The 11,928-nt window shown below is 52.2% G+C and overlaps 1 protein-coding gene across 1 annotated transcript; it reads left to right on the top strand.

Annotated features, from left to right (window-relative positions):
* Positions 1-8,274: 8,274 nt before the first annotated feature.
* On the top strand, positions 8,275-11,304 carry MUC3A (mucin 3A, cell surface associated; the record flags this gene model as incomplete). The annotated part of the gene is made up of 7 exons (XM_082713066.1): positions 8,275-8,451; positions 8,772-9,080; positions 9,661-9,939; positions 10,278-10,339; positions 10,383-10,435; positions 10,647-10,870; positions 11,012-11,304. Coding segments are annotated over 7 exons (1,317 nt in total), but the record flags the coding sequence as incomplete, so codon positions are not given.
* Between the last annotated feature and the right edge of the window lie 624 nt (positions 11,305-11,928).

Here is an 11,928-nt window from a genome sequence, read left to right on the forward strand (position 1 = left end):
GTTTGTTTTTTGTTGATGTTGTTTTATTTGTTGTTGTTGTTGTTTTTTTTTTTTTTTTTTTTAAAGATTTTATTTATTTATTTGACAGAGAGAGAAATCACAAGTAGGCAGAGAGTCAGGCAGAGAGAGAGAGAGAAGCAGGCTCCCGCTGAGCAAAGAGCCCGATGCGAGGCTCGATCCCAGGACACCAAGATCATGACCTGAGCTGAAGGCAGAGGCTTAATCCACTGAGCCACCCAGGCGCCCCTGTTGTTGTTGTTTTTAAAAAGATTTTATTTTTATTTGACAGAGATCACAAGGAGGCAGAGAGGCAGGCAGAGAGAGAGGAAGGGAAGCAGGCTCCCCACTGAGCAGAGAGCCCGATGCGGGGCTCGATCCCAGGACCCTGAGACCATGACCTGAGCTGAAGGCAGAGGCTTAACCCACTGAGCCACCCAGGCGCCCCTGTTTTTTTTTTTTTTGTTTTTTTTTTTGACACAGAACATTTGACTCTAATAATGTGGTAACTCTGGAACTCAGATTCTCCTCCTTCCCCACAGTTTTCAGTTATTGTTTTTGTTGGTTATTGTAGAGTGTCTGTGGCTGAATATGGACACAAGGTGTAAACTAAGGTCTTCTTAGGTCTGTTCTAATCCTTTCCCTGAGCATGTTCAGTCACTTTCCAAAATTTCCCACATATACAGTCATGTTTGAATGTCCTAGTGTTTAACATACAACTCTCAAAGGGGGAAAAGCAAACACTGAAGGGGAGGAAAAAGGAGCTTAACCTTTTAAATCCCCTGGAATTCATTTCAAATGGGGTGGGGAGGGCTTGTAAGAACAGCTGTTTGCCTCTTTGTTTGAACCTTTGTGATCAGAAACTATAATCAGGGATCGAAGTATGTTACATCAGATAGATTTTGCTAGAGCAGTTGCAGTTATAGTCTAGGTGGGGAGCTGGATTCCTGGTTCCTACTCCACTATTTCTCCAGAATCTTCCTCCTCCTCCTCCTCCTCCACCTCTCCCTCCTCCTTCTCTTCCTTCTCCTCCTCCTCCAGGATTTATTTATTTATTTATTTATCTATCTATTTATTTAGTTATTTTAGACTGGACAGAGCATGGGTGGGAGGGAGAGGTGGAGAGAGAAAATCTTAAGCAGACTCCCTACTGAGTGGCACCAGATTCGGGGCTTGATCCTAGGACCACAAGATCACGACCTGAGTCAAAATCAAGTTGGAGGGGCACCTGGGTGGCTCAGTGGTTTAAGCCTCTGCCTTCAGCTCAGGTCATGATCTCAGGGTCCTGGGATCGAGCCCTACATCGGGCTCTCTGCTCAGCGGGGAGCCTGCTTCCCCCCCCCCCTCTGACTACCTTCTGCCTACTTGTGATCTCTCTCTGTCTATCAAATAAATAGATAAAAATCTTTAAAAAAATCAAGTTGGAGGCTTAACCAAATGAGCCACCCAGCTGCCCCCAGAATCCTCTTCTCAATTACTTTTACATTAGCTTCAAAAGCATAACACCATCTTTAAGTTGTCAAAGATAAACAAAGTCATACCCTAGTTAAAGTGTTAGGGACATATTTTAATCAGTAACATACTGTTGCAACAGGTAAGAGTCCAGCACGAACCGAACTCTGGTTTGCACAGAGGTCACTGGGTGATTTAAGGGAGAGTGAGGGAGTGGGGCTCAGGGGACTGGGGGAGTGAACAGTTACAGGAAAGCGAGGGGATGTGGTCCATGTGAAACCCATCTGGGTTTGCTAACTGGTGCTTATCAAAGTTGGGCTTCTGCCCTTCCCCAAAGGTTGGGAGACAGAAGCCCTATCTTTGGGTGTTCACTGGGACAGAGAGTAAATCCTTTCAGTGGTCTTGAGTTCTCTCAGGCAGGCACTTTAAGGGAGGCTGGGGTCAACCTGGGGTGGGGCCTTGAGCTCTGAGAACTGTGTTAGTGATTGTTCAAGTCTTTATAGGCCACAGATGAGGGTTAGTTGGGAAGAGGGCTCAGGGCAGCCTGGTCAGAGTTCAGTCAAGGAGAGAATCTTTGTCAAAGTAAAAAGTAAAAACTACAGATGGAGCTAATGTTCCCTGATTATCATTCTGAACCCTAGCTCCTTCTTGTTTCTCTGAATTAATCTTACCCTTGTTGCTGGTGTAGGTGAGCTGTTTTTTTTTTCCCTTCAAATTTTGAATGCACTTACCTGTGTGTTTATGTCTGTGTGTGTATTCATAGGAATACACATAGGAAATACATATGTGTGTATTTTAACAAAACTGTTTTAACAAAACTGTGTCTATTGGTTTCACTGAATAAGCCATTCTGAGAGTCTTTCCTTTATGGTACTCTTTTTTTTTTTTTTTAAGATTTTATTTACTTACTTTGACACAGAGAGAGAAATCACAAGTAGGTAGAGAGGCAGGCAGAGAGAGAGGAGGAAGCAGACTCCCCGCTGAGCAGAGATTTCCCGATGTGGGGCTCGATCCCAGAACCCTGGGATCATGACCTGAGCCGGAGGCAGAGGCTTAACCCACTGAGCCACCCAGGCGCCCCTCAAAACATCCTTTTGTTTGATTGCTTCCCCTGGCCGTCTGTATTAACTTTTCTGGGACGTGGCCCACAGATATGAAAATGACCTCCGATTGAATTTTGCATTGCTCGCATGGCTTTGATTATGGGGTCTCAGCCCCAGTCATGCTAAAGGGAGGGTGGAGGGAAGAGCAAGGGGGCAGAGGGCTTCCCAGGGTCCTCGGCTTCCTCTGGATGCTCAGGGCCTCCACGGGTGCCAGAGGTAAGGGGGCCCGTGGGAAAAGGGCTGCAGAGACTCTCCTGATGTTCTAGGGCAGGGGTGTGTAGGGAAGTGACTCTGAGGCCCCCGGGGAGACAGAGGAGGGATTCCTCAGAGCTTTCGGTGTGGGGGGCATTAAGGAGAAAGGAAGCTGGATTCATCTGGCGCTGGACCAAGCAGGTTGCAAGGGTTGGTGCGTGCACTGGGAGGGTGGGCATAACCTCTCTCCAGAGGAGCGTTCTTCCCTTTGATTTGGTGTTCTGAGCCCTCACTTCTCTTCTGTCCCTCCCTATCAGCCCCGGTGCTCTGGTCCACTCTGGACTCTTCCTTTACTTCCCGGGGCGCTCTCTCCACGACACCTCCACTTCTGCCCCTGGGGTTCTCTCCTCCCTCTGGGGCATCTCTGCCTTTGGTCCCAGTTCCCTCCTATAGCTCTGCCTCTACCTCTCCCTGCCCCCACCCAGCCCATGTTTCTGGGCACAGTTGTCATTGGCAAGGCCGGCCTGGGAGATCCTGATGGCTCCCAAAGGGTGGGTGTGTACCACCCGGCATGCGTTCAGGGCTTTCTCTCTCATGTCCCTTCGGAATCCCACAATTCCCCTGTATTTCCCTTCCCTATTTCTCCTGCTGTCTGTTCCTGACCCCCCAATCCTACACCTTCCTAACCTAGAGGCCTGAGGACCACCCTCTCACTTACCTCCAGGGCCGCCTCCTGGCTCTGAGGGCTCCAACCCAGGAATCTTCATCATCCCTTCTTCCCACCTCCCTGACACACCCAGCTAGGCTGGGAAATGAAATCCCAGCTCTCTAGAACAGAGAGTTCTGGGTCCAAGGTGAGGAGAGGCCAATGGTGAGTGCGCAGGGGGTCTGGGCACTTCTGCTTTTGGAGGCCGTGGCTGCAGGAGTCTCTCTGGCACTCACCCCAGCCTGATGAGATCTCTGACCCTCACTCTTTAGGGAGTGGGCTCCATAGGGAGTGAACTCTTAGGGTTCAGGCTTGTAAACTAATTACCCTAGTGGGCAAAACAGAATGGGGGATAGAAAATATGTCTGTTTTTGTTAACACTCACTGCTAAACCTTAAGGTCTTTGGAACTCATGCCTACTTTTTTTTTTAAAGATTTTATTTATTGATTTGACATAGAAAGAGAGAGAGAGCGAGAGCGAGTGCACATAAGCAGAGGGAGAGGGAGAAGCAGGCTCTCTGTTGAGCAGGGAGCCTGGTGTGGGGCTCAATCCCAGGACCCTGGGAGAATGACCTGAGCTGAAGGCAGACGCTTAACTGACTGAGCTACCTGGGCACCCCTCATGCCTACCTTCTGAGTTATCCCCTTCTGGAAGTTTCCTTTTCTGTCCTGTCCCTCAGCCTGTCAGTATGAGCCTCTCTCCCTGTCTCAATAGAGTCTGAGCCTCAGTCTCTGGTTTTCCCTTTGCTGTTCTCTATGCAGCTTTCCTCTCTCTGATCCAATGGCTCCAGTGTCCGTGATGTGCTCCCTGCCCTGCGCCCCAAGCCCATGCTTGGCTCAGCTCTTTCAGAAGGGGGGAGTCAGCCCAGACAGCAGTGTGGCATAGGGAGAAAGGCAGAGGAGAGCCAAAGGGTGGGCATCCGGGGTAGGAGGTGGGGAAGAGCAGGGTAAGGGAAACATGCATGTGTGGAGAAAGGGGTGAGGAGGGAGGGCCCTTGGCTGAACCTGCAGGCTTGGCATAGCCATCCTGAGGGCTGGAAGGCCCCCACTCAGAAGGGGGTGCCAAGGACTGTCGGTGTCCCCTTGAGACCCTGAAAGGCCCTCTCCCCAAACTGCCTCGGATGGAGGGGTAAGCAGTGGAACTTCCTACCTTCTAGATACTATCTGGAAGGCGGGGCAGGGGATAACCCACGTGGTGTTTATGGTGTCAAGGCGATCTGCAAATGAATCCCGCTCCAAAGGTGAGGCAAGGTGGCCACTGAGCACCCCCCACAGGACCCCTCCAGCTCCCAACAGTAGGGAGCACCCACTCCCAACTCCCCCCATCTCTCCCCACTTTAAACCTACTTCTGAGCCGTTGCTCAAAACTACAGTCAAGTCCAACACCTCAACGATCCCAATGGCCAAGCTTGTCCTCAAGGTCAAAACCACCCCACCCACCCTCATTGTCTACACGAGCACCACAAAGGGCATCAACCCCCACCCCCACCAGCCTTAACATCACTACCACTTAGCCCACCCCCTGCACGACCCTGACCACCACGGAGAGACTCACCTCAGCCATGACCTCCCCTCCTGCCGCTACCACCAGCACTGTGGGGGAAAACTCACCCAACCGTGGCCCTCCTCTCTTCTCTGTCTCAGCCCCCCACACAACCTCCATCCCCCGACATCCTCTACAACTGGTATCACAGAAAGGCCTCGCCTGACCCCAAGCAAGCAGTCACACACCCAGGCCTCTTAGCCCAGTAATCACTTCCGCCTCTATTACCCTTTCTCTAACTGCCGCGAACATCTCAGCAACCGTAACCAATAACAACTCTTCGCCCGTCACCAATTTCTCGATCACAACCACAGCTTCGTTTCCTCCCACCGCCAGTACATTCAAAACAGCAACCGCCCCCACTCACGATCCCACATCAACAAATACATTAACAACACCTACAACACGAAGTACATCTGCTCCTACTGAAGCCACGGCCATGCTCAGTGCACCAACAATTACTTTGAAAACAATGAGTTCGATGAAAACAAAGCTTATTCTGGGGAATGACAGCCCTAGAGAAACTCTCACAGCAGGAATTACTTCGATTTCTCCAACCCCATCATCCATCACTCCAACAAACACAATGGTCTCCGCCACGTCTGCTGCCTCTGAAACCACTCTGGAATCCACCACCACCAATATTTACACAACTTTCACAGCCACAGAACCACACTCCTCCACGGCAGCTGCTACCTGCCCAGGCAAGATGGCTGTCACCCCTTTTCATGCCATACCCGGAAAACTACACTTAGTCCTCAAAAGACATTTCCCCAGTGTCTCTCATGACAGAGATGACTTCTCCCACAATTACATCCTTAACTATGCCTGGGAACACAGTCAATTCTCCAACACCAGCCTCTTCTCTTCCAGTCACCACAATACCTTGACATTGGCGATGAGGATACGTCCGTCTTCTCCACCTGCCCCAAACACAGAATCAGTCTCCACTTGGAGCACAAACACTACCCCTACATCCACCTTGATTACTACACTCCCTACAACCCATGACACATCCACCCCTATATCTCCCACGAGTCCTGGCACCATGGCCACCACTGAAATCACCACTCCCCCCAACGTTTCAACCACTGTCACCTTGAACACAGCCTCTCTGCCCCCTTCCTCCACTCCAGAAACTACCACCATGATTGTGGTAACAACACCCATGCCCACAATGCCACACAGTAGAAGAAGAAGAAGAAGAAGAAGAAGAAGAAGAAGAAGAAGAAGAAGAAGAAGAAGGAGGAGGAGGAGGAGGAGGAGGAGGAGGAGGAGGAGAAGTAGTCACTTCTTCAAACATCTACTCTAAAGGAAGCACAACTATGTCAGCAATGACCCCAACTCCCTCCACCTCTGGTGTCCTGACATTAACTACCAGCATAAACTCATCCTCTGTTAGTACAGGCGTGACTAACTCAACACTGTCAACCATCATCCCTACATCCAGGGGCACCACTGGTTTGCTGACTACCATTATTGACCTCACCTCCACAATCATGGCTTCCATCATATTGCTCCCCCCACATTGTCCAAAATACAGACTTATCATCCGATGTCATTACAACCTCGACCACAATGCCTGCTGTGGCACCCATGCACCCAAGTACCCACACCATGCCACATCCTACCCTTGCCACCAACACTCCAGTTACATCTGTAGGATCCTTCCATGTGTTCCAGCAGTACTGGGACCACATAGACAGCCAATACCACCTCATATGCAACAGGCACAAATATGTGGCCCACAAATGCTGACCCCACCCCAGCATCCACTACCACTGACACACACATAATACCCCTGACCACCTCTACTACACTTACTGCATACACATGCAATCTGTCACACCTTCTCATGCCCCATACCCCTGGAAAACCACACTAATACTGGGGATGTCTGGATGCTGTCTCTCACCATGGAGATTACATCTCGTCTTGCAACCACATCATCAATCATCCCACCAATACGGCTGATTCTCTGACATTGACCACCTCTACTCTAGTCCCCACCAATACCTTCACATCAGCCATGAGGATGTGTCTGTCTTCTCCACCTTCCCCAACCACAGAATCAGTCTCCACCTTGACCGCAAACCCTTTCATCCACATTGATTACTACACTGCTTAGTACCAATGCTGCATCCACCCCTGTGGTCACCAGAGCCACAACTGACATCACCACTCCCACCAACATTTCAATGTCTACCTCCATCACAGCCACTCTGCCTACTCCCTCTACCCCAGAAACATCCATGACTGTGACTACAATGTTGGTAACAACACCCACCCCCACAATACCACTCAGGACTTCTTGTGTTTCTCCAACATCATCTTTCCCTAGTCTGAGTACATCTACAAATGCACTAACTACTTCTCTTGGTACTGCTCTCTCTTATTCAATATCCACAACAATAATGTCCTCTTCTCTATCCTCCACTAGTGCAAATTCAATGCTTACTACCACCCCTAACTCTCTTTCTACATCCTCACTTCTCTCTGGTGTGGAAAAGATAGGCTCTTTTGCTACTGCTTTCCATGCTCCTTTTTCATCGGAAACTGCAAGAACTTCTTCAGCCACATCTTCTCTGAAGACCTTTGCTACTGAAACAACCATCACGCTGTTTTATTTCTTCTGCTGCCCCATGTCCAGAATCTGTATCCGTTACCATAGCACCTGCCTTTCCCACTACTTCATTTGCGGGAATGGGTCTAAGTAGTGAAGTTTCTTCTCTGCCCATCATCCCAATGTCAGTGTTTACTTCCACTGCTGAGATGGCCACCTCCTAGTTTCGCCAGTATGACAACTGTGTTTCCTATACATATGGACACTTCTACTGTTCTGGAAACTCATCCTACTAACAGCATAACAGATGCTCCTAGTTCTGTCAGCACTGGGACTACCCCCAGTCACACAGTTTTGACAAGCACTCGAAGACCCACCAGTGGAAACCAGATAGGCACCAATTCTGTAACCATCCCACATATGCGTGGATTCACTAGCCTCCCACTGACCACAAAAACAAGCAGCAACTTTCCAACTGTGATGTTGACTTCAATCAAGTTGACTTGTCCCACCCCAGCCACAATCAAGACTCCAGAAACACCAGCAGTCACCTCTTAGAGTGCTATCATCCTTACATCATCCAGAACAACTTCAACCACCACTCACTTGGACCACTGTCCCAGGTTGGGCCTCCTGCTTCCCTGTTTCCTCTTCTCTCTCCTCTGATAAATTTCTCTGTCACCAAGGGCAAGCCCTATCCTGAACTTCCTTTTTTTTTTTTTTCTTGTGCTGTGACAATGGTGGCACCTGGATACGAGGCCTCTGCCACTTGCCCTTGGGGTTCTCTGAGCCCCACTGTGAGCTCCAGGATATCAGGAGCCAGAATGGGGGTAAAAGGGATGGCCCCAAGTGCCACTGCCTTAGCACCTTCTATAGCTCCCATTGTGAGTTTGTGGTGGAATAGGTGAATCTGGGTGAGTTGCCAGGACCCTGCCTTCTGCACTTTCTCCTGGGAGATGCCACTGACTCTCCCTGGGTCCAGCCCCAGGGTTTGCCTGTCAGCACTCATGTCCTTTTGCCTAATTGATCCATCCCTGCCTTCTCTCCCATGCTTTCCTTTACCCCATGTCATGCCTCCTTTCTACCATCACCCCCAGGAGGTGGTTGGACTCACACACCTTCCTGTGGTCTCCTTCCCGGTCTGGGCTGCTAGAAGCTGTATTAGCTTCTAAATGCTGCTGTAACAAATCACCATAAACTTAGCAGTTGAAATAATGCAAATGTATTGCCTTACAGTTCTGTAGACTGGAGTCTGAAGTGGGCATGGAGGTCTCTGTTGATCAGGAGTTCTCCCCAGACCTCAATGACAACACTTCCACAGCCTATAAGGATTTCAGTGACACCTTCTGGGATCAGGTGACAGGGAAAGGGAGGGAACTCAAGAGTCCTTCTCTGAAGCTGAGCTTGGGCCCCTGGGTATGCACAGGTCACAAGGTTCAGGTGAGATCCCAAGGATCTCGGCATTTCAGATGCAGAAGATTTACCAAAATGGGAAGGGGTTCAAGGATGTGTAGATCCTGTCATTGAGGAAGGAGACCCTTATGGGGCTGTGGAGGCAGTGTTAGGTGGGGGCAGGGGGTACAAAGAAAAGCTGGAGAAGCCATCTTTTCCTTTTGAAATCATCAGATTTTAGAAAGAGAGAGGTGGAGGAAGGAAATAGGGGAACCAATCACTTCATGGGGGATTTTTTTCCCCAATCATTTTCTGTGGTTATTTCTCTGTAGTAGAGATGCCACCCTCCTTTTTAAACAAGATTGGAAGGAGAGATCACATGGGACACGCAGGGAGGTGCATATGAAGGCTGTGGGAAGCATGGTGTCTGGACAGTGGCTCCTGGCCTCCTGAGTGGGTCAGCATGAGTGAGGCAGAGAGCACAGGGGGGCCTGGTTTGGTAATGGCTTAATGAAAGGCAAGAGCATGTCAATCATTCCTTGTCCTGCCTTCTGGGCTGACTAAATCAGGGATGCTGGTGGCTCCTGAGAATAATATTCCTGGATTTCCAAGTCATGGCTTCTGCCTTCCTCCCAATACCAGCGCACTTGTGGTTGGTCCTGGAGGTGCCCTCCTAAAGACTTACATGCCCCAGGCCTGAGCACCCTGTAAGACCCCCGACCCTCTTGATCCCCTCAGGAGTGGCAGCATTGTGGTGAGCTACTTGGTCCCGCTGGAGTTGCCCTTTAGCCTCCAGCTGGAGAGCAAGCATGTGAAGGTGAAGACAGTGCTGAAGGAGAAGCTTCAGAATGTCAGCCATAACGGGGACAGCTGCCAGCATACCCGGAGTGAGCCAGAGCTGGAGGGAGGGGTCAGGGCCAGAGCTACTAGCTGTGATGGGAGCCTCTGGGCTCAGATGTCAGCCCTGAGGTCCTTCCAGCAAATTGGGGGCGTAGGTTTATAGCCAACTGGGTCAAGAATGGGGCTAGGGAGGGGCCTGCCAGAGGCTGGGTGCTGGGGAAGACCCCTTGACAGTTCTGCTCCAAGTTTTCAGGACGGCTGAGGACCCTTGCTTATTTGGCAGGGGGTGGAGGAAGGTGGGGATGTAGGGAGGTTGGGGGGTGAAGGAGGCAAGAAGAGCCTTCCCTGTGGCCCCTCCTCATCTCCCCTTAGTGACAGAGCCCTCTCTGCCCCTCCCTGGGCTTCCCCGCTCTGATCACCTGTCCCTGAGCCTTTAACCTCCCCCTGTGTTCCACCTGTGCCTGTGTCCCCTCAGCCCTGTGTTTTAAGCCTGACTCCATCAAGGCGAACAATAACACCAGGAAGGAGCTGACCGTGGAAGATAAGGATGGGCAAAGGGCTGCGTGGCCCCGGAGGCCATGACCCTCCCACCAGGAACATCTGCCTCTTGAAATTCCCTGGAAAGGAGGAGGACACCTTTCAGGGAGGTGAGTGATGTGGCCCCAGGCAGGGCTGCCCTTCCTGGCCTTTGTTAGGAGCTTCCCCTGCTGGAGGACCAGCAGGGAAGGTGGGGAGAGGGTGGGGGGTCTTGGGGGCCTGCCCTCCCCTCATCTAATCCTAGGATCTACTCCACGACACCTTGCCCTTGGAAAAGCTGTTTCCCCCATTTTCGGAGCCATTTATGACCAGGCCCCTGAGTAGAGTGGATGAGGTTCCTGTTTTTCTGCAACCCTTTACCCAACCCAGCCATCTGTCGCCACGCCACTGCCAAAGGCTATGGGGATTTCTACTTCCCCTTGGTGGAGGAGAACCGCCTTGGCTGGGTCACCCAATGCACTTCGGGCGCCGTCGACTGTCAGCGCGGCCAGTGCCTCGTGGAAAAGAGCGGAACCTGCCGGCGGGTGAGACTCTGCGCACGCGCATGAGAAGCCCCGCCCACAACCCGCCAGGCCTTCCCGCTGGGCGGTCCCTCGTGGCCCCGCCCACCGCAGCCCACGTAGTCGGCGCACGTCGGCGTACGTTGATGCGAGCGGACCCGGGGCGGAAGGTGTGAGGGTCTGTGACTTGTGACCTCCTGCTCCAGCTGCTTCTCCACGGACACGCTCTGGCTCTCGCGCCCGCGCTGCCAGGTGGCCGTCGCTTGGAGGGCGCTGGTCGGGCGCCTGGTGGGGGACTTAGCTCGGCTGCCGCCGCTGCTGGCGTCCCTGGGCCTCTTCGTCGTCGCGCGCTCCCGCTCGCGGAGAGATGGCCAAGCTGGAGGCCGATGGGCACCGTAGAGGTGCGGGGAAGCGCGGCAAAGGGGTCCCAGCTGGGGCGGCCGTGCTCGGACGGTGCGGTGCGTTGCCCCGACTCAGGTCCTGCGACGACAGAAATGGTCCGAGATCTGGGATGAGGACACTATGGGGACTTTTTCAAACTTGGGCTCGGAGGACGACCGTGGACAGGTGAGTCCTGCCTCCTGGGGAAGGGGGCGGGGGCTTTCCTGGGCACCACCGGAGCCTGGGAAGGACCCAGCGTCCTCCCTTGCCCAGGGCAGACACGTACCTTGCATACCTCGTGTGGGGAAGCTTGAGTCTCCGCTTCCGTGGGCACCTCCTGAGAAAGGTGAAGGTCCTGCGCCGGCCATTCCTGTAGGGCAGACACTGGGGCACAGGAGCCCCCATGCCAGGCCTTGCCTTCCCCACCTTTCCCGCCCTTCGGAATCTCTCTTTCCACCTGTTGTCTCCTCCCCTCCTCTTTTCCCCTCTCTCTCTAGTCAAGGGTGAACACGTCCAGGTGGCCTTGGAGAATGTGGACACCAGTGTTAGGGTGAGGGGGCAAAGGGGGAGGGTAAGGAACTCTCCCGAATCCAGGTCCTGATGCCCTCTCTCCACCCGCTAGGGCAGGGGGCTGGGCTAGGACCAGGAGGCGGCGACCTTCCAGCCAGCCTGGGTTGGGTAGCTGTGGGTTCTCACTCCCTCTTTGACACACACACTCTGTG

The sequence above is a fragment of the Mustela nivalis genome (assembly GCF_964662115.1).
Source record: "Mustela nivalis genome assembly, chromosome: 19".
NCBI classification, from domain to species: domain Eukaryota; kingdom Metazoa; phylum Chordata; class Mammalia; order Carnivora; family Mustelidae; genus Mustela; species Mustela nivalis.